This window comes from Homalodisca vitripennis, chromosome 2 (genome assembly GCF_021130785.1).
Source record: "Homalodisca vitripennis isolate AUS2020 chromosome 2, UT_GWSS_2.1, whole genome shotgun sequence".
Lineage (NCBI taxonomy): Eukaryota > Metazoa > Arthropoda > Insecta > Hemiptera > Cicadellidae > Homalodisca > Homalodisca vitripennis.
This window is the reverse complement of record NC_060208.1, coordinates 105,401,980-105,428,176: the sequence shown is the minus strand read 5'-3', so window position 1 is coordinate 105,428,176 and position 26,197 is coordinate 105,401,980. Positions and strand designations below refer to the sequence as shown.

Here is a 26,197-nt window from a genome sequence, read left to right as displayed (position 1 = left end):
CCTAAATGTTTAGATATTTCTAGTACATAAATTTAACAACGCATTGACGATCTTCATGATCAGTATACCTTGCACGATTTCAGAGGTAATGTTGTTCCAGGGTTGGTTTGCACTCATGTTTATAAAGCTAGATGATTCAGAAACTAAACTTTTCTAGGCGTATAATTTTTTGTTATATTTTAAAAATTCTTATGTATTATTATATTATGTATTCTTATGTAACTAAACTATGATGACTGTAGTTAAAAACTGAACTATAAAAAAATGAACAACTTTAAAATAGTTCTTTACTAACGTTTAATGAAGTACCAGAAACACTGTAAATGTTTGATTTTACAAAGTTAAATAAATAAAAAACATAGTAATTTTATTTAAAATGCACCATAACACAATATTTTCAAAAAAATTAAAAATTTCCATCGAGAGGGAGTTAAAAAATGTATATACTTAATCTAACAAAATTCAATTTTTTAAATCAGTTTAGTTCTTTAAATATATTTTTATGTTGGTATTGTAATAAAAACATTGTACCAAAGGAATGTCAAAATAAATGGGCTTGTTGCTGGCTTTAACATTTTTTATTAAAGTACTTAACTTTCTTACTATTTACATCCATAACATACTAGACTTAGATTAAGTTGCACACAAGTAATGTTTATTTGCATTAATACATCACTGTATTAGCTTAAGAGACTCTTTAAGACTAAAAAAACTAACTTTGCTTAATACTGCATAAAAGCTTTGAAGGATTATTATTCACTAACAAAATACTGTAGATCATTTTCAAAATATTTAAATTGATTTATAAAAAAAATATATTTCAATAAAAAATTAATATTGAATCAAGCGGTTAAAAACTATTTTTAATCTTACAGTTCATACTTGTAACATCTTTTTAAAATTTGCATCTTCTATACAAAGTACTTTGATAATATAAAACATGATTAACAACTATACATTTTTCAATTAATGTTAATCCTCTTATTACAATGTGATTATATTCAATTTGTTTCAAGTGATTGCAATGCCAAAAACATTTTTGAGATTCAGTGAAGTATCAATTCAGTTGTTTAATACAACAAACATATTTAGTAAAATATAATGAATCATTATATATAAATGACTACTTGAGAAACAGTACAAGTACGGTACACTAGGAATAATTAATTACACTATAACAATAAGTTGCAAATAATATATGACTTCGTGTTGCCAGCATAGCACAAACACAAGCTTAAAAATAAATAAAATATTATGTGCAATGTTCAGTAGTAAAATATGTCGTTTTTTTCATAATAATATTATTATTTTACATTGCTATATTCAACAAGAAGTTCATTTTGAGTTTGTATGGAAGTACATTTACTTCGAAGACAAAACCTATCTTTCTACAGGGAAAGTTCTTGCTACAATGTCTTGGGACAGCAGACACATATTGCTCCATGAACAGCGTAAGATTGCTTCCTGTGTATAGTACATAATAGGCAGTAGCCAACTGCTTGATGCTGTGAAACATAGGTGAGATAAGCCTATTCTAAGTATGATTTTGCTGCATGTCAACGTTTATTCAAACACAGTCATGTTGGCACAATAAAATTGCACCAAATTAATGGATAAATATTTGAATGTCCACTTTACAGACCTGATCTCTCATCATGTAACTTCCACATGTTTGGTCCACTTAAAAGAAGCATTATGAGGTCACCACTTTGACAATGACGAAGGGGTGGAAGCTTTTGTGTGCAATTAGCAAAGACCAAACCAATTTTATTCTTTTTACGACTGCATTAAATTCTTCTAATTCAGTGGGGATAATGTATCAATAAACAAGGAATTGTGTAAAGCATAAGATGTGTTTGGAATTGTATTTACTCTACCAATAAAGTAAGCTATAGTCGGGTTGGTGGATGAATATATCTCAGAGTAAATACAGCCACTACAGGTCTCATAGTTTGATCTGAATGAGTTAATAATGTAGTTACCATTTTCACTCATACTAAGAGATTATTTTATGCATTTAGAAATTTTAGAATGCACTGTCTTGGAACGTATTAAAACAAATATTATTGTAAAATACTTATTGTATATACAAATATATCTTCTGAAACACTTATCATTTTTGCATCACATCATTTTACAACTGAGCTTCAATTATACACTTGTTGAAACTCTGACTGGCAAGTATATAGAACACTTTGAAAATATTATGGAAAAAGTGGCAGAAACAGTATAGGTTTGAAATCATTCTCAGTGTTTACAGTTAAGTTAAAAGTTGTTTAAAAATGTAAGTAGCTGGCAATTTTGAACTTTGAATTTTATATAATTATACCAGTTATTGTTGCAAAATGTAACTCCCTTTTATCTTTGAATTGTGACTCAGTCAGAAGTCAAGATGTCCTATATTATTTAAGATATGTCAATTTAATTGTTGGAAAGAATTATTGAACCAAAAATTTGTGATAATTGTTTTGAATGTTTGGCTATACTAACTCCATTAAGGATTGATCAGACTTGGGAATTTTGAGAACACAAGCGAGTTACAGCTGTGAGTTGTGGCTCACTGAGTTCTAGTAACGAGTTTAGTACTCGTATTCATCACTGGCTGTGGTAGGGAAAGTCCTCTGTGGCTGAGGCTGTGAGCTAACGGGTCTACGGTGTTGTAGGGGAATGTTGACTTCTTCTGGTGAATGAAAGACCTGGTTGTTGACCCGGAACTGTTGAGGTGTGGGGGTGGGTCGGAGTGACTGAGGCTGCTGGTGCTGCACAGGTCTGCTGGCCTTGACTGGTACTGGCCGGCTCTCTCCCTCTTGTTCGACATAATAGTTGTCTGCAAGATGAAACAAAATATTAGTTCTCTAGACCATGCTGGACCACCCTCTCCCTCTCATCAAAGATCTCACTGTCTGTTTTAATTATATTCCAAACTATGGAATGTCTTATCACAGGAAACTCTATGAAGTCGAAGAAAAAAACAATTTATAAGGAGTTACCTATGATGTAACATATGAATATCTGTTCAAAATGTAATCGAATTATGTTGGGTAGGTCTTAATTGTTACGGTACTGAAACAATTAGGGTTAATTGGATGAGAATCTTAACAAAAATTCACTTATATTTAGTCAAATATATCATAAAATTTCAGCAATAAAACTGTTAAATAAACTCAAAATGCTTGTAATTAATCGTTAATGCCGTGAGTAACAACAGAAATTATTTATATGAAAACAATTATTACACTAAGTTCCAATCCTGCTCAATAAATAATGTATCAGACCAAGTTAAAAATTTCATTTAACTAATAGGCCTATAATTGTTACTTTGACTTACTTTTAAATATAATAATAATGATGGAAATGTTTCATAAGCAGTAATTGTAAAATTTTGCAAAGTTTTCTGTGAATCTTGTCATTTTGGGTATATTACATTCACTTTTCATTAGACCATTAAAAGTAAATTCTCTTACATCAATTTTAAATATAATTTAATAGTTATATAAAGAGGACTAGTATTTAAAAGCTAGTTTAGCTATCCAAAGAGCTAGCTATAAGTTTAGATTAAAACAATATTTTTTTAGGGAATCACACTAACTTGTTCAAATGAAGAGCAATTCAATTTGTTGTTTTAATTAAGAAATTCTGAATTTCAAGGACATTTGCTTAAAATTTGGCTTCTACATTGAACATTGAATGCACTCTTGCAATTCACATCAGTTTTGATACATCATTCTAAATGTGTTCTAGATTCTAGGATAGGTACCCAGCAACAAGGTGCTTTCCTGCTTTAACCACAAGTACAACAGTTGTATCTTAATAGTAAGCCTACTTTTAAACAAGAAAAGAAAGAATAATTTCATGCTTTAACATTTAAAGTAATTTAATCGATGGATGTTTCATTATTTTTTATAAAGATACTGTTTTGAGTGTTAATTCCAAACTGTTTTTGAATTACTGTATTCTCAGAATTTCTTATAGTTTTTATAATCTTATAGTTGTAAGTGAGCTGACACAAACCACAGCTTACAATCTGAAAACAACTAGAAGCAAAAATTTTAAATGCTTAAAGCAAATTTAGAAATTTAAATGGGCAGTTCAAAATTAAAAAGAAGCATGAAAAAGCATAATATAAGCAGTTTTGAATTCATTTAGAATAATCACTTTGAAATATCAATAACTTATATCCAAATAATTAATTTTCAGCCCAGTAAACAAACACTTGGCTTGAATTCAATTTAATTTTATCATAAATGTAATGGTTCTTTTACCATGACAAATTTTTATTTGAATGAGAATGAGCTAAACATTAACACTTCTTCATATGAAACAAAATAATACTGCATATAAATATTGAAAAACTGGGAGTGTGCAAAACTAACTGCAGTCTGTTTCACATTTGATTTCTTCGTTAACCCACATTATGTTATTGGTACACACGAGTATATAGGACATGTTGGGTATATAGGTCATCACTGTCTTTAGTCATAATTGAAGCAATACCCTACAGGCATATGTGAGTTGTAATAGTGCATGACCATAGTTTAAGTTATTATAAACAAAACAATCATCTCTAACTGTAGGCAAAATCACAGAAATATTCCACTGACCGGGATAGTATCGCTCAGAGTATCTGAGAGTGACATTGGGCTTGGTGTTGAACTCATCTTGGTTGATGGGTCGGTAGAGATATTCGTTGACAAAGTGGAATTGTGATGATTGCTTGCAGATGTTGTCACTGCTAGGAGGCATGCAGATCAGGTGTACCTGGAGGCAAGATATACTCGTACATCAACAGTGCATATATCAGCATGGATTTCCTTAGGCTAATAACATAAATCATGAGTTTTGATGGTGTCAGAGGGACATGAACACTTAAAGATAAAAAGCCTTAGAATTTAGCACTTAAATCTATGTATGAACTTATTTAATTATTTGGTGTGATGTCCAATTGGTGGTACTAAGTTGGACTTGTCACAATTCAGGGAAGTGGTGTGGTTAGGAGTAAGATGCATTTATCTGGTACAGTAGTTGGGGACATTAAGCAATTCAGGTAGGCTACAAAACAGGTTTTGAATTAATAAGAATTACAGTTCATTTAAAAATATTACCAGCTTCTCTGTTGTCTTTACCAAAAAGTACTGTTTGACATATGTTTTATCCTGAATATATATAGGTAAAAAAAATAAATCAATGTGTCTAAATTTGTGTTTGAATCTATTGATATGATTACATGACTATTAAAATATTATGATGTGTGGAAATTGATTTAAATAGAAACTTCAAAGGTACATAGACTTCGTATCCTTAGGTTTAGTTTGACTAGCTTGCGAAGAATTCTTTACAATATGTGCCCGAGAAGGCAGTTTGAACGTAGTTCTCACTTTTCCAGAGAATATTCATTTGCTCCCCCACCCCTCAATATCACGGAATAAGACATGTGCGACTCAAGCAATGGTAGACCGACTTCAATAGTGACAATAGTTTTTTAAGCTTTCTTACTTAACACAAGACAAAATCGTATTTGGCCTAGATTAAATCTTAACCAACTGTTCATTCCAATCCATACACTTATACAACTTCATTGCCGGAAAATCAACTGAACGTGGGACACTAAATTGTGTCTTATCAGTGGGAAAAATCAGGTTTGCGTATGGGTTTTGAAAGATTTTTATTTTTAAGAGCGTTAAGCTTTAAAGCATTAAGACTTGGTTCTTATGATTAGCAATAATTGAGTTGTACTATTGGCAAACATGTTGCCTTCAGGGATTGAATTAAGGAACCAAAGTATCCAATTTAATTTGCTTGGACGGACTTAATTTTGACTCGTGATGCATGGCTATTAATGTAAGATTTCACTAAATAAAAGATATAATATTGAAAACCATCGAAATGAGATTTTCAATTACGAAGAGTAGCATCGACACAATCAAATGCTTTGCTGAGATAGTGAATTGGTCTAGAATGTCAGTCGGATCTCATGAGTTTTAGGTCAAGATCCACTTATTTTATTGTCTTGAATGTTGTTCCAACTATGTTAGTTTGTTATTGTAGGACTAATATGAGAAATTATTGTAATGTTTGTAAAATGCCAAATTTCTTGAAAAATATAAATAAAATTAAGGTTAAATGTGTAATTATCGAAGTTGAATGTATCTTTGCTGATATTAATAACTGGAAATGTCACAGAAAACTTCCACCATTGAGCTTCATTTCAGACCCTGAATTTCTGTATTTCCCCGTGAATTAAAGTTGAGATAACTTCAATATGGCATCAGCTTTATTATAATGTAGTTTGAAACGACTAGCCAGTATTTTAGGAGAAATCTGTACCTGGTGGAAAAGGAAGCCCTCTGGGCAGATCCAGGAGTGCCTAGCATTGTCCTGACAGTAATGGAAGACCTCACAGTTTAGCCCCTCATCAGCGTAGTAGCCTGTATTACGACTGTGACAATCGAACTTGCTCTGAGGCAGCAGCAGTGTCAAACGGTCTGGCTCTTCTTTCTCTTCCTCCAGTTCCTCCAGCTGTTCCTCCTGGAACCAAAGTAATACGCTCTAGTGACATTCTTTCAATGTTTCAAAGCAAGGTTGCTACTCGTACTATATGAATTAGAAATACAATATAAATGAAAGTTTTTTCACAGACGTGACATCTTTTTATTTCATAAATGATAACAAAATTGACCTTAAAGACACTTATACAATTGAATCACAAGTTGAGACTAAACACTCCAGAAGAGGCATTAAACATAAATTGCATATTAAAAAAGTTTAAACACTAGAGAAAGTCGGTTCAGTAACATGACACCTAGACTGTGGGAGCTGAGAATAACTTTTTTAAATTATAATAATCTATAGAACAGAGCGATGCATCATCTAATGACCTGTTATTACTGCCCGACATCATTAGTTTCCTAGAGTTTCAGAATCTTTGCAAACTATAATAAATTTCAACAATTGTTAAAATAAAAGTTTTAGCAGAGCCAAGTTAAATATAACTTCTTGCTCATGGAAAACCTAACTGCAGTTAAAGTTTACAAGGTCTCCCAGGGACGTCTATAACTTATTTTACTACGAATTTTATACTTTTACTTCTTGGACGTTGTAATGTATGCGGGTCGACACTGTACTCTCTATGGGTCGGGAAGAATAATTAAACTACACATTTAGAGTAACATTGCTCTAGGACCGCTCGTAAAGGAACGGACGGGACGCGGAGGTTACATGACGGTGTCTGGTGGTGGACTCCGGGTGGACTGCTGGCTGGCCAGCTTGGACCGTTGGTTGTAGGGTAGTGGCGTGATGTGACGTCACAGGAGAGCAGCCTATGAGCATTCTTTATTCTTTTAGACCACATCGTATGTTACATCGCCTGACAATACATACTGCCAACATCACTGGTGCAGACATTAAATATCACTATGGATACCTACCAACTTAGTACTTCTCACACTAAATACACTACAGACGTCCACCAGTTTCCATTGATCGATAGATACTCACGGTGAGTTGTTGTTGCGGGTACTTAAGCCTCTGGCCCTGGAGTTGAGGCTGGGGCTGAGGTCGGCGGTACTCCTGCTGAGGTGGAGGTTGAGGACGGGACCTCAGTACGACTTGAGGAGTGGGTGAGGGTACCGGCCTGTATTGAGATGGCTGCAACATTTGATGTGGTTTGATTATTTACCAGTCAGTATGAATAAGACAATCAGCTTATAATATAAGTATATAATTGTAGTTGTAGATGTTATGAAATAGGAATGAGACGGTAATTTATTAAGTGGTTTGAGTTCTAATAACACTAGGTAATTTGTTGAGCTTTACATACGACAAGGGGTGAAAAACTGAGATATGGTACCCTGGGATAAATCCCAGGGAAGTAAAATATGCCCAGTTATATTTTAAGTTTATCTTAACGAAACTAAAAATATTTAAACTGTCAACTTTTTGTGCATGTGGATGACGTACTACTCATGGGCCAACTTAAAGTGTTGAAAACATAACAAGAATTATTACGACTATTTTACACTTTTTAAATGTGCCCCTAAGAAGAGACTGGATGTAAACAGCCAAAACACATTCTTGATGTTTAAAGAGTAGCCTATATGATCAGGTCCATTGTAATGAAATCAACATTAAATGGAATGACTGTATGGATGCAAACGTGAATCTATAGCTGAAGTCAATAAACCTAAATATCTAGGTCTTATTGTAGACATAAGCTGACTTGGAAAGAAGTCCTTGCCTTAGTGTAGTGGCCTAAATATCCATGCAATTTACAGTGCATAAAGTTTTTTCGAATATATTATGGTATACAGAGTGATAACATGGGGCCCAACAGCAGGAAGCCTTTCAATGTAATGGCAATGGTTAATAAGGAGTATTTTAAAATAATTACGTACGTTTAATAATAATTATAAAATACACATGGGTAAAGGTTATTGGACAAGTCATGCGAAGATTATTTTAGGAGATAGTGGCTCAAAGAGAAGTATATGAGAAATTGTAAAATCTGAAGTGTAATAAATGATTCCCCTAGTGCCTAGAACATTACGTGGGGATAGGCTACTGACCTACAGACTAGTTCCATGTCTGAATGTACGTGCTGAACGTCGAAAACTAGGACATTTAACACATCTCTTTCCTTGTGAATAACTAGGTAAATATTATATGTATCGAGAATATCCATATATTGCCATAACTCTGAATTGACTTCAAATCCACACAACTATTGTTGGATAAGACGTACTTAACATTGACATTCAATTTAACTGAAACATTACGACACTTTTAACAATGGGGCATTTCCTTGTGATTTCAAACGTACATCATGCGATGACATCACTTAAATTTGAAAAGGTCAGGCATGGTTGGAAGGTTTTACTTACATTCCAAAGCAAGAAATGTTTTCATCTAAATTAAAGTATTGCGTACATTGGTAAGTACATGGATAGTAAAAAAAGGTGAAGGATAAACGATGGGAAGTTTTTTTTACTTTACAACAAATTTTGTGTTTCATCTTCGTTAATTGATTTATTACTGTTATCAACACTCGTTTGGGCACTCCCTTATTGTCCCAGTTCTCCATAACATAATACTACAGAATAATTTTAATCCAATAATATTTATGGGGACATAGAAGTATTAAGTTATTTATTGCAAATCTCCGAAGTATGTTTCCAAATGAGTAAAACTCGAAATTAAGTTTATTTTTAGGTTTTATAAAATATATTTATTGTTAATCTATTTTGAACTATTAAAGTTATGAAATATTCTATGTATAGTTTATCTGTTATATAAACCGTGTGACTGCCCCAACTAAACTTCCAATATTCAATTATTAAAGAAACTATTAAGTTACAGTACAAATATACCTACAATAAATAATGAGCACAATAAAATATTTACGTACCAGTATACAATTTTTATTTACTATTATGTATTGTCACCAATTATTCATGAAAACCTTGGTGTGGCCTAGAATATGCACCACCTTTAAATTAAAGAATGAATGAAAAATGTATAAAACACGTAACAGACTACTCCTCGTCAGTATGCAATAATCCAATGATTAATACTCTGGGATCATGATCTAATCTCTATGTTATGGGGATATACTCCAAAGTGAGAGACCCACACGTCACATGACGTGAGCTTAGTATGACGGTCGCCACGCCCCAGACGCAGTTCAACACAGATAACGTGTCACTTTCTGGACCACTTTCTCCCAGAACCTGTCCCTAGCTGTTACCGCACCGCCTTTCCCGCGTGGGCACAGAGCACACGTACTGCCAAGGCGTCAACAGAACCGAGATTCCCAAAAAGGGATTGCGAATATCAATATATTTAATTGAAAGTTACTTTCTAAGTCAAAGAGACTTCATTAGTGGTACTGTAGTAAGCCTTGAACAAGAGAATGATTCACATTTTTGTTTGTTTCTATGTTTCACACATGAATGTTTCTATGAAATAGTCAACAGTTAACTGGATAATTTTAAAAAGTGATCTTACAAATCATAAACCGCTGAGTAAGGAAATGGGAGCAGTAACCTCTAAAAGCAATAAAAGACAAAGGCTCGTAATCCCAGAGGGAAGAGTCCATCAGCTCTAGAGAAATTAATCGCAGACCAACAACAATCTGTTTTATTTATTCTTTTCACCAACGACTTTTCTGTTTTTATCAATGATGACAATGTAGAGACTATAATGTACGCAGACGATACAACTCTTCTATTTGCAAATGACACAACACATGAATTAGTAACTAGCATTTTATCATCTACAGACAAAGCACTCCAATACTGTCTTCAAAACGACTTAGCTATCAATCCATCCAAAACCACACATATCAATTTTAGCAGAAGACATGAACAAATACCAGATATTCCCAATATTTCGACAGAACAAAAGACAAAACTACTGGGGCTCACAATTGATGCTGACCTTTCTTGGGGAGATCATATTAATGCACTGACCAAGAAACTCTCATCTGGGATATTTGTAGTCAAAAGAATGATGTGGATGGGAGGCCCGGAATTAGCCAAAACAGCCTACTACGCGATGGTGGAATCTCACATTCGATATGGATTAATTTCTTGGGGCTCAACATCCGAGGCCAACCTTAACAAAATCCTGATCCTCCAAAAAAAAGCTATTAGAACACTTGCAGGCCTAGGCCCTACAGATAGCTGCAGAGAAGCGTTCAAGTCACTTAAGATCTTAACCGTCACATCACTCTACATACTTGCAGTTGTCATCTACACCAATCAGCTGGACCTTCCAAGAAATGAAGACATACACTCATACAACACCAGGAGAGCAGCCGACTACAGTCTTCCTATTCACCACACAACAACATTTAGCAAAAAACCTTCATACATTGGCCGCAAAATCATCAACTCATTGCCACAAAACCTTAAGGACAAGAGAGGAAACCAGTTAAAAAATGAACTTCAGAACTGGCTAGTGGAGCGACCCTTATACTCGACCAAGGAGTTTTTTTGACCTTTTATAAGATGACAAAACATTGCACAAAATTAATAAACAAATAGATACATAAAATTGTAAAGCAAGATTATCACATGTTGACGCCATTGTATTTCTTAAAGAAATTGCAAATAAAGAATATTGTCTATTGTCTATTGTCTATTGTTGTGATGATGAGATAGTTGTATTACAATGCGTCTCAGCTGTGTCTGATTAGTTCATTGTTGTGCTGTGACGTTGGCCGTGAAGTTTTGATTGTGATTCCACTGGCCTTTCATTACTTCAGTGCATCTTATATTTTTGGTCCGACTGAACATTGTAACTGGCGCCGTTCATTGTTGCTTTGATTGTGAGGTTCGTTGCACCTACAACGTAGTTTATTTTCATCTTATGCCAATTGTGTTAGTGAATTACGCTGCGAAACGAAATCTCGAGTTCGATCGTATTTCAGTTCACTTATATTGAGTTTGCTTAGTCTCTATCAAATTTAAGGATTCTTGAGTATCAAGTGTTCAATGACATTTTCTTACATAATATTATCAATTATAATGCAAGTATTACGATACCTTTTGTCAACCACCAAAACAACCTGTATACTATATTTGCTAATGTATTTCGTAAATTTGTAACAAGTTTTTAAGTGTAAAGTAACAAATTTGAGTTTTGTTGTATATTAAATGTTAATTTCATGAATAACTTCTAACCCATTGTTTACCATTAAGCAATTAGCTTGAACATAGCCTATAATATACTAACTCTTTATTTGGGGTTGCAAAGACTATAAAAGGTAAAACGACAGTATTTGTAGTCGTCAAAATAACCTCTCAACTAGGAAAGAAACTGAGGATAAGAAAGTAGGTCGAACTAAGTAACAATTTAAGAATGGGCGTTCCCGTAACTTCGTCCGGCCAGTGGCCAGAGTGGGTGAGGTGAACAACCTAACCTAACCTAGCAGGCAGTGCCGCCGCGCCTACACCAGTTCTGCACAGACTTCCGTACCGGGAATGTGCCGTAACACGCTGGACCAGAATTCAGTAATAAGCTGATAAACAGCTGATCGCACCTGCTTCCCTGCTCACACAGTGCCGCAGGCTGTCCGATCTAATCAGGCCACCACGACTTCCGTATTTCGTTGTTTTACAGGTTCTCAACTATTCGCATGTGGGACATAACTTTATGGCTAATAAGTTAGGCTCAAGCAGTTTCGAGGTTGTAAACCACTCATGGTAAGTGAAACAGGTAAAATCCGGTCCACACATGAATATTTAGTGATGACAATTTCTAAGTAGATTCTTTTAGTAATACAGAAATACAGAAACAACCAAAACACATTTCCGTACGATATTTTGACATCACTAGAACATGGGGGAAACAGGATTTTCCGGACATACTCAATCGTACAGTTATAAAAATAAAATTAGTAACACTACGTTTTGAGATATGTTATCTGACCCCTTCTTCATGTGAATAACTAACCTACACATAACTTATGTCTAGTTTAAAATAAACACAACCGAGATTTGTAGTTCTGTTAGGTTATATATTCATCTGAGAAAGAAATTAAATTGCAGATCTGGAAACGTAGTGTTACCGATTTTGTTCTATCACTAAACGATGGAAAATATACGGAAAATCTCATGTTTTACTAAAAATCCTTCCATTGTCAAAGATAAACTTGAAACAGTAGAGCAGAAGAGCTCGTTCCCTTGTATTATCTTTATTCCCGCTCACTTTGAAATAGATGGATAGCGTCGAAAGTAAATATTGTTTAGCATAGAATTTAATTTACTTGTGAATAAATGTTTACCGCACATTGTTTTATTGTACGTTTTGGGATTTAATATGTATGTAGAGAAACATATTGGTATGAAGACAAAGAAACGATCGAAAATAGTCAGTATAGTTACTGATATAAACACAGCAAAGCACATTTCTACTTCAATCCTTTCTACTAATTGAAGTATCTTGTTTAGACAGGCGATCTTAAAAAAGCTGTGTAGTAGTTCAATTCTTTACAAAAGGAGGCTTTAATGATAATGCACTTTTAATCCTTACATCCATTTGAATAATGCATTCTGAGGTGTCTTTGACAATGAGAACTGAAGAGTTAGTTATACGAAGACTGCTCGTACCTGTGGGCTCTGATGCTGTCTCAAGACCAAGGGCGAGGGCGTTGGGGACACGGTGTTCCTGTCGATCTCTTCAGACTCCTCGTCCACAGGTGTCACAGTGCGGAACCCTTGAGGGGAGGAACCCAACAATCCCTGAAACCGAGCGAAATTGATCTAAACAGAGAACTATTTTCTTAATACACAATTCAAAAATATAATTTTGTTGGGATTCATCCAATGCTGTGCCTTGTAAGGTGTGATGAATGTTCTTTGATTTTGTATCCCTAATGCAAACTATAGTCACCTGGAAACGAGGGATATTGGTCTGTTGAAGGCCACCGGTGAAGGGTTGAGGTTTAGGGGTCGGTCTGATGCTAGGCAGGCCACCGGTGAAGTAGGGTTGTGTCTGTCTCTTGTCTCTGTCATCCCTTGTCTCCTCTTCGGCGGTCACGTCCTCCTGCGTCCTCACCAGAGTGACCAGCAACGCCACGACTGTCAAGATAATCCTCAGGCGCATCCTGTGAAAGATTTTTCGTGAGACTTTCAGTATTGCTTGACTGACAATAAACATTATACAACTGTTTTCAAGACTCGTAAGAAGTGTTACAACATTATTTTGTGTAACGTGGCAATTTAAAATGCTTCATTATCGGGATATGTATTAAAATGAAATATAGTTGATCAAAAATTCAAATTTGTGAAGATTTTTCATTTATTTACGAGTTATATCGTTACTTTCGAGCCACGTGTTAATAAATAATAATGGAAAATAAAGAGTTTTAACCAGACGGCAACACAAATCCTATGTTACAATTTAAAAACTGGAACGGCTATTCTTTTTCGGACTTTAAACCTAACAGGGCGAACAACTTGTTTGGCTTTTCGAACAATAATTTTTCTCTGCTTATGTTAACTAAAATCTGCAACCCACTCGTGACTTGAATCGCATTAGGATGTCGTTGACTATTGTCATACCAGAATTCATCTTGTAGTTTAAAATTATTGTAAATTATATCTTTTAAATTATTTGGTAGACATTTCCGTAGCCACAAACAATTTCATTAAAAATTTTAAAAAATTGTCAAAAGCTGTAATTTGGTTACCCCTAACGGTAGAATTAGATCCGAGTGCTATGACCCAATAACTCGAAACATTCATCTATACATTAAATACAACCGTTTTAAATTAGTTAAACTTTGCTTGTTTAAAAGCGTTACATAAATGCACTTTGTATTAAAATTTTCACCGGATAAAGGTGCGAATCATTTAATATTTTTAAATAATGTTTATATCCAAACAAGAATACAGATTAGTGATGAAATATTATATTTGTATTAAACATTAAATTTATTACAAATACACACAAGAAAGGGTAAATTGGTTAAACTAAATAAATATTTCACATGTCACGGACTTTTTACTTAAAAAAAGATTAAAAAATGCTCATCTAAAGGCCATTGAAATGAGTTAGTATTAAAAAAATAAATTACGTATAGATTAATAATAGATTATTGTATCTTATTTTAAATAATATAAACACAGAATGGTCGCTACGTCAGGCATTGACTGACAGTCCCAAGGAACTATTTACGGTTACGCATGGTTACTCAATATCTCCAGCGACCGTGTCAATCACTGACAGTATTCCGACCGCGGTTCTGCTCCGTGGGAGACTGAGAAAACACTTTCTCCGGGGTTATGTTCCGTCGCCGCCGCCGTACCGAAACTCGTCACAAAAACTAAATTAATTCGGGGAATTGTAAAGTGTTACATTGCTCGTACCAAATACTACAGCTAACGCTAGTTAATGCCAACAAGTAAGTGCCCGGTTATTTGTAAGGTTTAAGACGATGCGATGTAGGTTGATTGCGTTTAAGACCAAAATTGAGCCTTTCAATTACCTGACAGCTTATATAACGCTTCTGAATTGCAAAATCATGGCAAAAATTGCCTCTCGATGAAATGAACAACTGAACTAATGGTGTCATAGGCAAACACCCTAGTACCACATGCGTAAAGTAAAGTAAATATTAGGCCTATCTATATTCTTATAAAACATTTTGAAAACGTTATTTGAATTATGTAAATATTACGCCTATTACTTTTAAATACATTAGTTAATACTGTATATGTATATGTTGTGTTTTAAAATTATTATGTTTTATGTATATAATGTTCTCATAAAACTATTGCTTCAGTTAAATTAATAATGCGGTTGAATCTTCGGATATCGTATTAATTTTATGATTTGATGTTGTAAATCGCATTGTTAATGTATGTGTTGTGACATTAAAAATGTATCCAATAACATCGTGGGCGATGTTATGAATCTAACCCTAATAACTTATAAGCTTTTATTCCATCAATTTTCGGAAATACTCGTAGCCTATATTAACCACCCTGAGTATGTCCAATGGACATCCATCGCTGCGGATGTCCATTGCTCCAAGTTCCAAGTGGTGGTTGTTACTCCACAAAACACAAGTTTTCCTTGCGACACTCATTAGATGAAAAGTATGTCACTATATATAAAAAAAATTACTTTATCTAGTGGGGAAGCTAGTAGGCGAGCGGCGTAGAGAGACGGGAAACGGCCACAGCCAATCTCAGGTAGCCGAGGGTTCAGGACACGGTTACATGATACAAACTATAGAGCTCAGGCGGAAACTTTCCTCAACACCGAAATGTTGCAATCTGTCCTAGTGCACAAAGTTCCTCGTAAGTTGTCCTAAGTTGATTACGGACAGAGCTATTGATATAAATATTTCAAAAAAACCCATCAATTGCTAAGTCAAAAATAAGAAACACAATAAACTATATTTAACTTTTTGTATGAAACAGTGTTAATTAGAAACGAGGATCTTCAGGACGGTGTAATGGCTATCAAGTTAAGCTGTTTACACCGAATGGAAAATTGCGGACACAGATAATTGTGCTTCTCTGTGGACAGCCATTTTCAGACTGCGAATGTTAACCGGCAGGTCTGTTCACACACGTCCTCAGGTGGGAGAAGGGAGCAAACTGACTGAAGCTTAACCTATACAATCAAGAATTTGTATTTATCGTTATCATCAATACACTCTAGCCTCAATACACCCTAACCTCAATACATCCTAGCCTCAAACCACCCGTAATAACCAATATCTAAATAACTGAATTTACTGGACTACGTCTCCAATCCTATTCAAGGCAAATCTATCCTTATGTAGTTAAGAATCAATCAGTGTTTAAATGTAAGTAGCTATGGTCACTGTGGCAACTTAATGATATTTTCTGCCATCATGTGACTTTATTCACAAAGTAAAGACATCAGGCAGAGTATCAAGTCTTTAAATCCAGCACCAATCCACCCGTTTACAATAACAGGCATTTCAAGAGCTGCATATGTGGATTACGTCACCAATCCTATTCGAGTCACGAGTCAAATCAATCCTTAAGTGGTTGAGAACTCAAATATAAATTTAGTTACTATATGTAATATATCGGATTTTATTGTCATCATTGAAAGTCGTTAATGTAACCTATTTTATCTAAAAAATTAAGGAAAATTTCAACGGATTTTATTTGAAAAAGGACTCATTATTTTCGTCTTCTAACAAAGCCATAGACAATCTTTGCCTTTATGTTCATATTTCCACTTTACTTCAAAGATTGCATGTCTTAAACACTTTCACGATAGTTCCTCTATCACCAGGGTTTGAGAAGAACGAACCATCCGCAACGTCACCACGAGGAGTAGTGCTTCGCTAGAGGGGCCTACTTTCTTCTCATCCTGTTTTGTGGCGACGTCAGCAATAAATGAAATGTAGAGTCACTTAGGAAGAAAGTCCTGGCCAATTATTCCACCATCTGTTTTACCTGGTGGCCTCTTTCAGCTGGATTATTCCTGGGAAACAGTGAAAATACCGTTTAAGCCGACACATGGTGAGTCATCCAAGTTATCCGTGGATGAATGCTTTGAGTGTGTTGAAACATTCTATAATGGTACATTCTAGTCTATTTAGTTTTCTTGTCTTGGATATATCGTAACTAACTATGCTCACACGATGAAATTGAAGATTGTTTTAAAAAAAGAAAAAAAAACCAATTAACGAACATTTATTTTTTATTTTGACTCGATATGTTTTAATCTACTAGTTTTTTTCTAAAGTCTGATAGGGAGATATTCATACGAGAATTGTTTGAAGACACGTGTAATCTGAGTTTGCACGGCTATTAACATATTTCACAACTTAACTATTACAAACAAAATGACAACTCATCTTCTGTACAAACAAGTATAGTCTAATATAAATAAGAATTTTATACGGTGTATGTACTTAAATTTTAATTAAGAAAAATTATAAAGAAATGCCTATTAAGTGGGATGTCACAAAATACTAGTTTAACAAATTCGATACATTTTTGTTATTGAATAAATGTTTAGAAAATAAAGCTATAGCTGGCTCATTTTATTTGAGCAACTCATTGAATGGGAATAGTTTAATCTAACAGCGTATATAAACTGCTTAGCATATTTTAGATTGTTTCTTTACTAAGTTGTAATGAAGACGTTTCTAAAACTTTTCCATTTCCAGCGATCCTCATTTTTTCTTGAAATTAATAATAATTAGTTATGTTATTCTAAAAAGAAATAAGATGAAGTCTAACGATACCTAAATTATTAAGGATTCAACAGGTCCTCCTTAAAAAAACGTGTCATTGTCTGTTAGTTAGTCCGTCTGTGCGATAATTGAGAAGGGTTGTAGAGACTTGAAATTGTGTACGTACTCTTGGTCCAAGCAAGATCGCTATGAATTGGAGTAAAAAAGTTAAGGATAACACAGTAATAAGTAATATTCTAACATTTTTAACTGGACTTGTGGGTGACCATGATCGCAACGAGAAGAAAGTAGAATAAACAACGAGAGTATTCTGTAAAGCTAGCCAAATTATGACATTTTAAATGACTATATGGCACATGTGATGAATTTACTTTTTTGGAGTGATAGTTTCAGATAAAGATGGAACATTCTAACTTTTAAACTGAAATGAGTTTACGATCTGTCGGGTCATTCGATACTATGTTTTACCGATTTACTATTGCTACTTATAGCAGCCTACTCATCCGAGCCCAATAACATGGTACTGTACTTTGTCGAGAGTAGAAGTCAAATGATAGGCTATGAGAATAACTTCAAATAACTGTAAGTCATACAACTATCCTTGATCTACCGAGTTGTAGACGGTGTGTTTGATTAATAACGCAGTGAAACACGAAACTGACGGACGAATAGACATAACGGCGCTTCAGCCTTGCAGAATGATTAAACTCTATAAAGAAATGCCTACAAATAATATACCTGTGAAGAAAGGCTTCTAACGGTAACCCCCCCCCCACACTAAACTATAAATACTGAAAACCTGCATTGTGTTATACTGTTGTAATAAACCTAACGAACATATATAACCTAAGTGACATATATATATATATATATATATATATATATATATATATATATATCACTTGTAACGAAAGATGAAGCATCCTGACGATGTTAAAATTATTTAAGTTACCTTTTAGTAGTGCCATCAAAGTGGAAATCTGTTCGTATTATATATATATATATATATATATATATATATATATATATATATATATATATATATATATATATTGTGTGATTAAAACTATGTTTAAATAGGTAGTATTTTTTGTATTTCAAGAGAATCACATAGCTATGGGTAATTTCTAAGATAAAGCGTTCACAGTTGGAAGCAATACAGCGAGGCAATCCATATTTTCTTATATATAGTCGTTTGTAAGTATGTACTTACAATTTATAATTTGTTTTGTAATTGGGTTGTTCACTCAACCTAATCAGCATTTTTGCAAGACATGTTTCTCCTAACTTCAGCATCCTATCACCGGCGAGGCCATAGTTTATACGAGACAACTCCACATGGTGAGTTAATACTCAAAGACCGGTTATCAGATCATCTAATTTCCACAGTGATAATGTTATCGCCTGTGATATAACTAAACCAGCTGTAGCTTTCTCCATTCTAGGTACTAACAGGTGCTCACTGCCTACTTCAATTCCCGTCACAGAGAAAACTCATTACCATCCGTATTGAAGTCGTGACCATTGCAAAGCCTCCTGTCTTACCGGTGACAAAATACCAGAAGTCACCGCCGCGCCGCGTCGTTGATAGAACTATACAATTTTAGCGGAGCCGTTTGGTACGGTTTTCATCCACAACTTGTAGAATTAATGGTTAAAATTTTCCGTTTTAAATTTATTTTCAGTAACATGTTTTCTCTGACAGTAATACGCGTATTAATATTATCGTAATTTAGTTCGTTATTTTTCTCGGGTATTAAATTATTTTCTTTAATTGAAGAAAATATATGTTTTTAATCTCCTACATATAATTTTATTATATTGCTCGGTACTTTAGTATTATCGGGGCCACTATTTTTCGACGACTTTTTGTTAATGGAGACCTAAAAACCACATTATTAGAAAGAATAGATTTTATTTCACTCAGTGTGAATATTAAATGTTATTATAATTATTGTTTCTTATTTTATACCTCCCAAAAAGAAACGATGTCGGTGTGGAGGGGGCCAATATGTCCCTATCTACTATTTGTTATTAGGTTATATAAGTAAGTTTAGATTAGGTCATCATTAATATGTAACTAGTGGTAGGCTACTACAGTTCAAGATACCCTTTACGAGCCCTCATGTGATCTGAGCTTGAAATTGGGTACTATCTCGAGGGATGTTTTTCTTTTCTTCTTTTTGCCAGAAGTGCGGGGTGGCGCTGAGGGCGCCACAGAAACCCTCTCTAATGGCCAAGGCATTTCCGATCGATCCTTTCTCGACCTCAGATCACGTTCCAGATCGCTCAACTTATCCGACGTCAGATTAATATAGATTGATGAACAACTCTATCCTTATCCCCCAAAGAACCGTGTGTTACCTTGAATAGGATTTAAATGCAGATAACAAGTAACAAATGTATAAATAATTTAAAAGAGAGGAAAGTGAAAAGTGATTTTTACATTTCTTCAATAAAATGTTTACAGATTTCCATAATTCCTCTGAATAATTTAATAATTTCAAAATTTTATCTGAAATAAGGGTCGATTTTGCGATTTGCTCATTAATATACAGACAGCATGAAGGACTGCAAGTTGAAAGATGTTCAAATTTTGTTTGCCAATGTAACGTGATTTCAACAGTTCTCGCTGGGAGTGTTGTAAACCCATTCGGTTTGGAACTAGTTACTAATTTATGAGTCTGTACTATGAACTAATGATCCTAACAGCAATTTTAATACATAAGAGCTATAACAAGTCCAACCTAAAATCGTACGACTTTCACTTGTTAACGATGTAATAGGTACTAATTTAAACTATTAAGTTTTTCAAAGCTATGCTACAAAGGTAATGGCTTATTATTTCTTAAGTTGAACTTCAATTTACAGTTATTATTAGATATACTTAGTAGAACCACTGATGTGGGAATCGTTCAGCCCACTTAATAAACCTTATACTCAGCGGAACGTTACATATTATAATAATAGATTACATGATGCCACCGCTAAGGAATTATTTTTTATATACAGCCTATACCTGAACTTTTTACCCCACACATTATACAAAGTCAAATCAACATGCACTACTGTAACAATAAGAGCATTCATTTTCATCTTACAACAGCTTCTCATGAACATTCTAATAAATGAGCGCTGACCACTGTGGCTATCAAGTTTCAATCATAACTGCGGTTTTACTCCTCGATTGTGTAACTATTGTGTTTCAACGACGGAGTTTACATTAAATAAATGTCAAAAGTAAAAAAAAAAATACAGATATAGTAGTTCTATTTAGTCATGTTACATATTTTTCTTCCCTTGTATACGCAATAATACATAATGAAATGTTTAATATCTTTTAAAAGGCAAACGTTTGTCTTATATCCTTTCTTTCATACATACCTAGTTAAATATCCCTCATGCATTTAAATATAATTATGTATGTAAACATAAATATATATGTAAAACTTTAGACTCCAAGGTTAAACTCTCAAATTGTATGTTTTTATTGTTTTTCAGATATTATTTAATATTCTTCACATTTTAAATTCGTAGTTATCAATTTTCCGACGTTTTCCGACACATGACAGCATCATATTAAACTAATAATATGTTATATTGAATTTAATGTTGCGTTACTTTTATAATTTATGTTTAAGATATATTATAAAGAAAGCTGAATGGCGAAATACTACCATAGTAATCATACTTATAGTTTTTGAAATTAGGAGAATTAATTGTGAATACATACACAAAGACAAGAACACAATCGCACTGGTATATAATTAGTACACAAAATTGTAAATACTGTAGAACCATACATGCAATTCATATTCACACTATTTAAGATACAAATAAAATAAAAAAGACATTTTAAGAGGTTAACAATAGAACAGTTTGTGTTTTTTATTTCTTTCTTTTCTCTTTTTACTTTTAATCATAAACCATTCTATTTAAATTAGCTTGAAAAATTTGTCAGATAAATTAATACAAGTGTTTATAGCCTGCAAGGTAATATTTATAGAAGGTTAGTTCGACATCTAGGTGTGTGTATTTTAAAATCATCAAATAACTTCTTTGTAAAAGAAGTCATTGCTCTACTACTAATAAAACAAAATCAAAATTAGTCATCAATATTTATGTTAATTGGTTCAATCACCAAAATTCTCGAATAAGAAAGTGGAACAATAAGTTGAGAAACGTGTGAAAACAAACTGCGTTTAATAGCAAGCAAGTGAAATACGTTTTTGTGTAGTAACAATAGTGCTTGTATTTAATAAATTATTATAATACTCGTAAACTATTCCTTCTGCATTTCTAATAAAGGAACAAAATTTACTGTCATATTACGCTCAGCCGAATTCCATGGTTTAACATGCACCATCATAGAACACATTCTTGTCTATTTAAAAATTAAGTTTCATGAAAAGTTAAAGCTACGGATGAAGTCTTTCTCAAGCTATCCTGCCATATCATAGGCCTACATTCATATTTTTGTTCTGTTGGTTAGGTTTCATGGCAGTGTTTAAATAATAAAAGTTCCAGGTGAGAGTGTAGGCACTACAACGGGAGAGTCTGCTGGTATCTTGCCACACGATATATTCAACTTTTTTCATTACGTTAGGTTTCACATTGTTCAAATTAGATTAAATTGGAAACGGATATTAAATTTTGTTGTTTTAGTTTATGAATAAAAATCTAACATGTTCAAATCACTTATTGTTGTACCCAGTCTGTTTAAAATCTATTTATTCTGAAATTTTCTCGATCCCAATTATGGTTAGATCCTATTAGACCCATTAAAAAAATATTTACAAACTCTCCGCATAATTCCATGGTGTAACATCACCATCATCGAACTCAGTGTTGCTCACATGTAAATGAAGCTTCATGCAAAATTTCTAGTCTTTAGGTCATTTCGATTTCGAGATATCTTGCGGACAGACTGATAGACATAGATCAAAATTTTCGAGCCTCTCGGGGGATAGGCTTTGCTAAAACTCAATGTTCAAGTTTGGTGAGGGAATGCACCATAGTGGAAATGAAGTTTTCAGTAACACAATTTTGTCGATCAGCATTTGATAAAATATTTGAATCTAAGACGAATGATACAACACATCGAAATAGCCTCGGTCCTTCTCTACATCTTTTGTGTCTCCTGACAAGACAATGGCTGTTATATGACAAATGTCTGTCCTCACAACACTTCCCTATGAGTTGTAACGATGCTATAATGCGAGTAGCAGAGTGTAAGAAATATCGGAGAAAGTAGTACCGAACCAGTGGAAAGTCCAGTAAAACAGTGGAACGCCCCACAGTTACAATGAGAGCAGATGAAATAACAGCAACTCATGGGAGAGGCGGTGCAATTCCAGCTCTAGCAAGCCGGGATTCTGGAACTGCTGGAGAAAGCTACCGACCTTCAAGTGTCCTTGACAAGGCCAATGTACCGGTGGTACAAGAGTTTTGTTGGGGTTCAGAAGCTGCCATTACATGGAAAATGAATGTGTGTCAGTACACAGAGTGTAGTAGTTTAAAACGTTGGAAATAGGAAATATGAAACAAAAACTTCAAATATTTTGGGTTTAGGTGGGTAATCCTGAAACTCCCTTTCATAAAAAAGTTTTTAATAAATATTTAATTTAATTTTTATTTTATAATTACATTTTGAGGATTTTTCCAGACAGGAAATTTAGATTATGTAAATATTATTCAAATTCAACATATATTTAGATTTTAATTTTGTTGATTATAAGCAAGGAAATGCGAAAAGACCAAATTACAATATTAAAAAAAAAATATTGTAATCTGGAGTCAGTGACTATTTAAACGTCTTCAAATTTAGTAATTCCTAAATTTAGGTAATGCCATCTAAATTTATTGATTTATTAGATCGGAAGGAGACGTTCGACTCTCGACATATCTGTGATCCGAACTGACGACAGAGCTCGGGGGTTCAGGCCGGAGGATCTCCTTCAGGATCCATCAAGAAAACTGAGAGTGGTGTAGATTCAAAATTTGAGGGCCGTAGGTTCGATAAAACAAGAAGCTTTATTACTTTTTTATCTAAGTTCTATAGTTGAAAAAATGAACAGCTATGAGCTGATAGTTGGAGTGTCTATTTTCCGACCACGTTTGGATCTATTCGTTATAATGAAAATTGTACGGTTTAAATTACTCCTCAATACATTTCTGTGTCTCTGTTTGAAAGTTAACATTAGTAACTTGCCAAAATTACTATCACATAAATAAAACTGCAAATTGGCCTTACAGTTTCAGTTTAGATGTGAGACATTACAAACTCTTCGGTCTAAAATTAGAGTATGTCACTAATAGAGCTCTCTGGTTCCAAGGCGTACAGTGGTACTTCGAAAATATATATCTTCATCTAAATTTTGATAGGACGTCTTCATGCTCTTTAAAAAATGAACTGTACAATTCTAAAGTTTTATCACTTATCTGAGTCACTTCAATTGTTCAAAAGGCTAACTCTGTATCAAAGTTTGTCAACGGATCCTTCCGTGAAGTTTAAAATATGAATGTTGTATGTGCGCGAAAGATTTCCTTACTTGCGTTAGGTTAACAGCAAACACTTTTGTTATCACTAGGTGTTTACTATACGGTCTGAAATAAACCAACAGTTTAGGTAGACTCTAATTTAATATAATACAAGCAGTTAGCTTAGCTAACAAAATTTAACTTTGCGATCAGTTTGTTAGTAGGTATTATCATCTTGATTGAACATGTATAGATGAAAAGCTTTATTTGGTAGCCTTAGTATTTGAATAGATATAAGTTATATACAATGTTTAGTAAACATTTTCTGAAAGTAATTCTAATAATAAATGTAAAAGTTTGGATAAAATTATTACTGATCTGTTAATGCCAGTAATGTGAACCTCTAAATAAAGCTTTTTCAAAAGCAAGTTGAGCTTGAAATTGTAGCTCTGACTTTTCCATATAAGGTGGAATAATGAGCTATATATTTATAAACGAATACAAAAGTTGTTAGTTGCACGTTTAAATTAAATGTATTTACACTCCAAATAATTCCTTTTAATACAGGAAAGCGCAGATTAAAATGTAAAGTTTAAGGTTGTTTATAAATTTTCGTGTTTGCGAATTTGTTGATGGTATTGGACAGTATTGTTTATGAAAATCGTTACATTCAATTTTATTTAATAAACATGCTTTCAAAATGTAAATAATGATTTTTGAATTAAATGTAAAAAATATTAATTTTTTATGTATTTATAATTTATGAATTTAATAAATATTGCAGTAGACAACTCTGGATAAATTTCAAAATAACGATAGAGGTAAATAAATACACAACAAATAAATTTGTTAATGTTTACAGATCAGTTGGTAGCAAATTAATAATATTTTAAAAACTATTCAAAGGTTTATACTTACTTGAAGCGGTAAGTCCCAAAAGTTAATCACAAACACATAGACGGACAGCGAGCGGGCGACAGCGACGTCCGCTCTTATATACCCGCCATGTTGGAACAAGGAGGGATGGAGGGGGGAGTGCTGAGCCGCTTGGGCTGCCATACATGACATGGAAAATTGAGAAAAGTGCCATCATCTCTCGAGACCTAACAACTAATTTGATACCTATGTGAGTATGAAGGTTGTACGGTGAGCTGCCTTACCTCGCGTGTTCGTGCAAGAGTTACAGTCGAGGAGGATCCCGAAACTAAATTATAAGAAAGTAAGAAGAAGAAAAGTAGATTCTAATCATGGATTCTCAATGATTTTGATTGTTCGACCAACTTCTAAGTCTAAGTTTTCATAACCCCATTTATCTGAGGGAGGGAAAAAGTTACGGTATTTCCCTACAGAAAGGTACTCGGAGACCATATAACTTTCCTTTCTGACAAATTACGGAAGATGAAAATAAATATGACAAGAGAAGTAATCGAAAGCATGAATCTCAATGAAACATCTTTAATATTATATATTACAATAGCGAGTGAGAGTTCTATAAGTTGTTATGCTTTTGATAAATCATAATCCGAATATTATTCCAGATGGCTTAAAACTTATAATTCATTACTAAATGTTACACTGAAGAAAAAATTTTTGATTTTTTAAGAATAGTGCCTATTACAAAAGAGAACCTTTGCTCTGAAAGATGTAATGTGTATTATTAACTTAAACGTTTTTTCTTTCAAAGCGTAAGAGCTGTCTTGTACATATAAAACTCACCTAGAACTGCACAAGCTCAGTGCTCACAGTAAAACTAGCAATCTATTAATAGACCAGAAGCTGAGAGCCAATTTAAATTGTATAAGCACACAATCTGACGTTTTTGATTTTTAATTTACCCTAAGGAAGATATATCAGCTGTGCTAGTTTTGGTAGAGTCAAAAGTGAGAAGGTATCAAAAGGGTTAAAGGCATGAAATTATATTTTTTTTCTCAGACCACTTGGTATTTCTTAGCTTGAAAACCTACCACCAAACACGTCAATAATTGTTATGGTCGACTCAGCTAACTATATTGTGAGTCTTGATCTAGT

At 33.7% G+C, this 26,197-nt stretch overlaps 1 protein-coding gene across 1 annotated transcript; it reads right to left on the bottom strand.

Annotated features, from left to right (window-relative positions):
- Positions 1-562: 562 nt before the first annotated feature.
- Positions 563-25,175, bottom strand: LOC124354501 (alpha/beta-gliadin A-II). Its single transcript, XM_046805009.1, has 7 exons — positions 25,088-25,175; positions 13,390-13,603; positions 13,107-13,238; positions 7,495-7,644; positions 6,325-6,525; positions 4,602-4,758; positions 563-2,827 (listed from the first exon to the last, which is right to left on the bottom strand). The coding sequence occupies exons 2-7, from the start codon at positions 13,600-13,602 to the stop codon at positions 2,580-2,582; spliced, it is 1,101 nt and encodes a 366-aa protein (XP_046660965.1). The 5' UTR covers position 13,603; positions 25,088-25,175; the 3' UTR covers positions 563-2,579.
- Between the last annotated feature and the right edge of the window lie 1,022 nt (positions 25,176-26,197).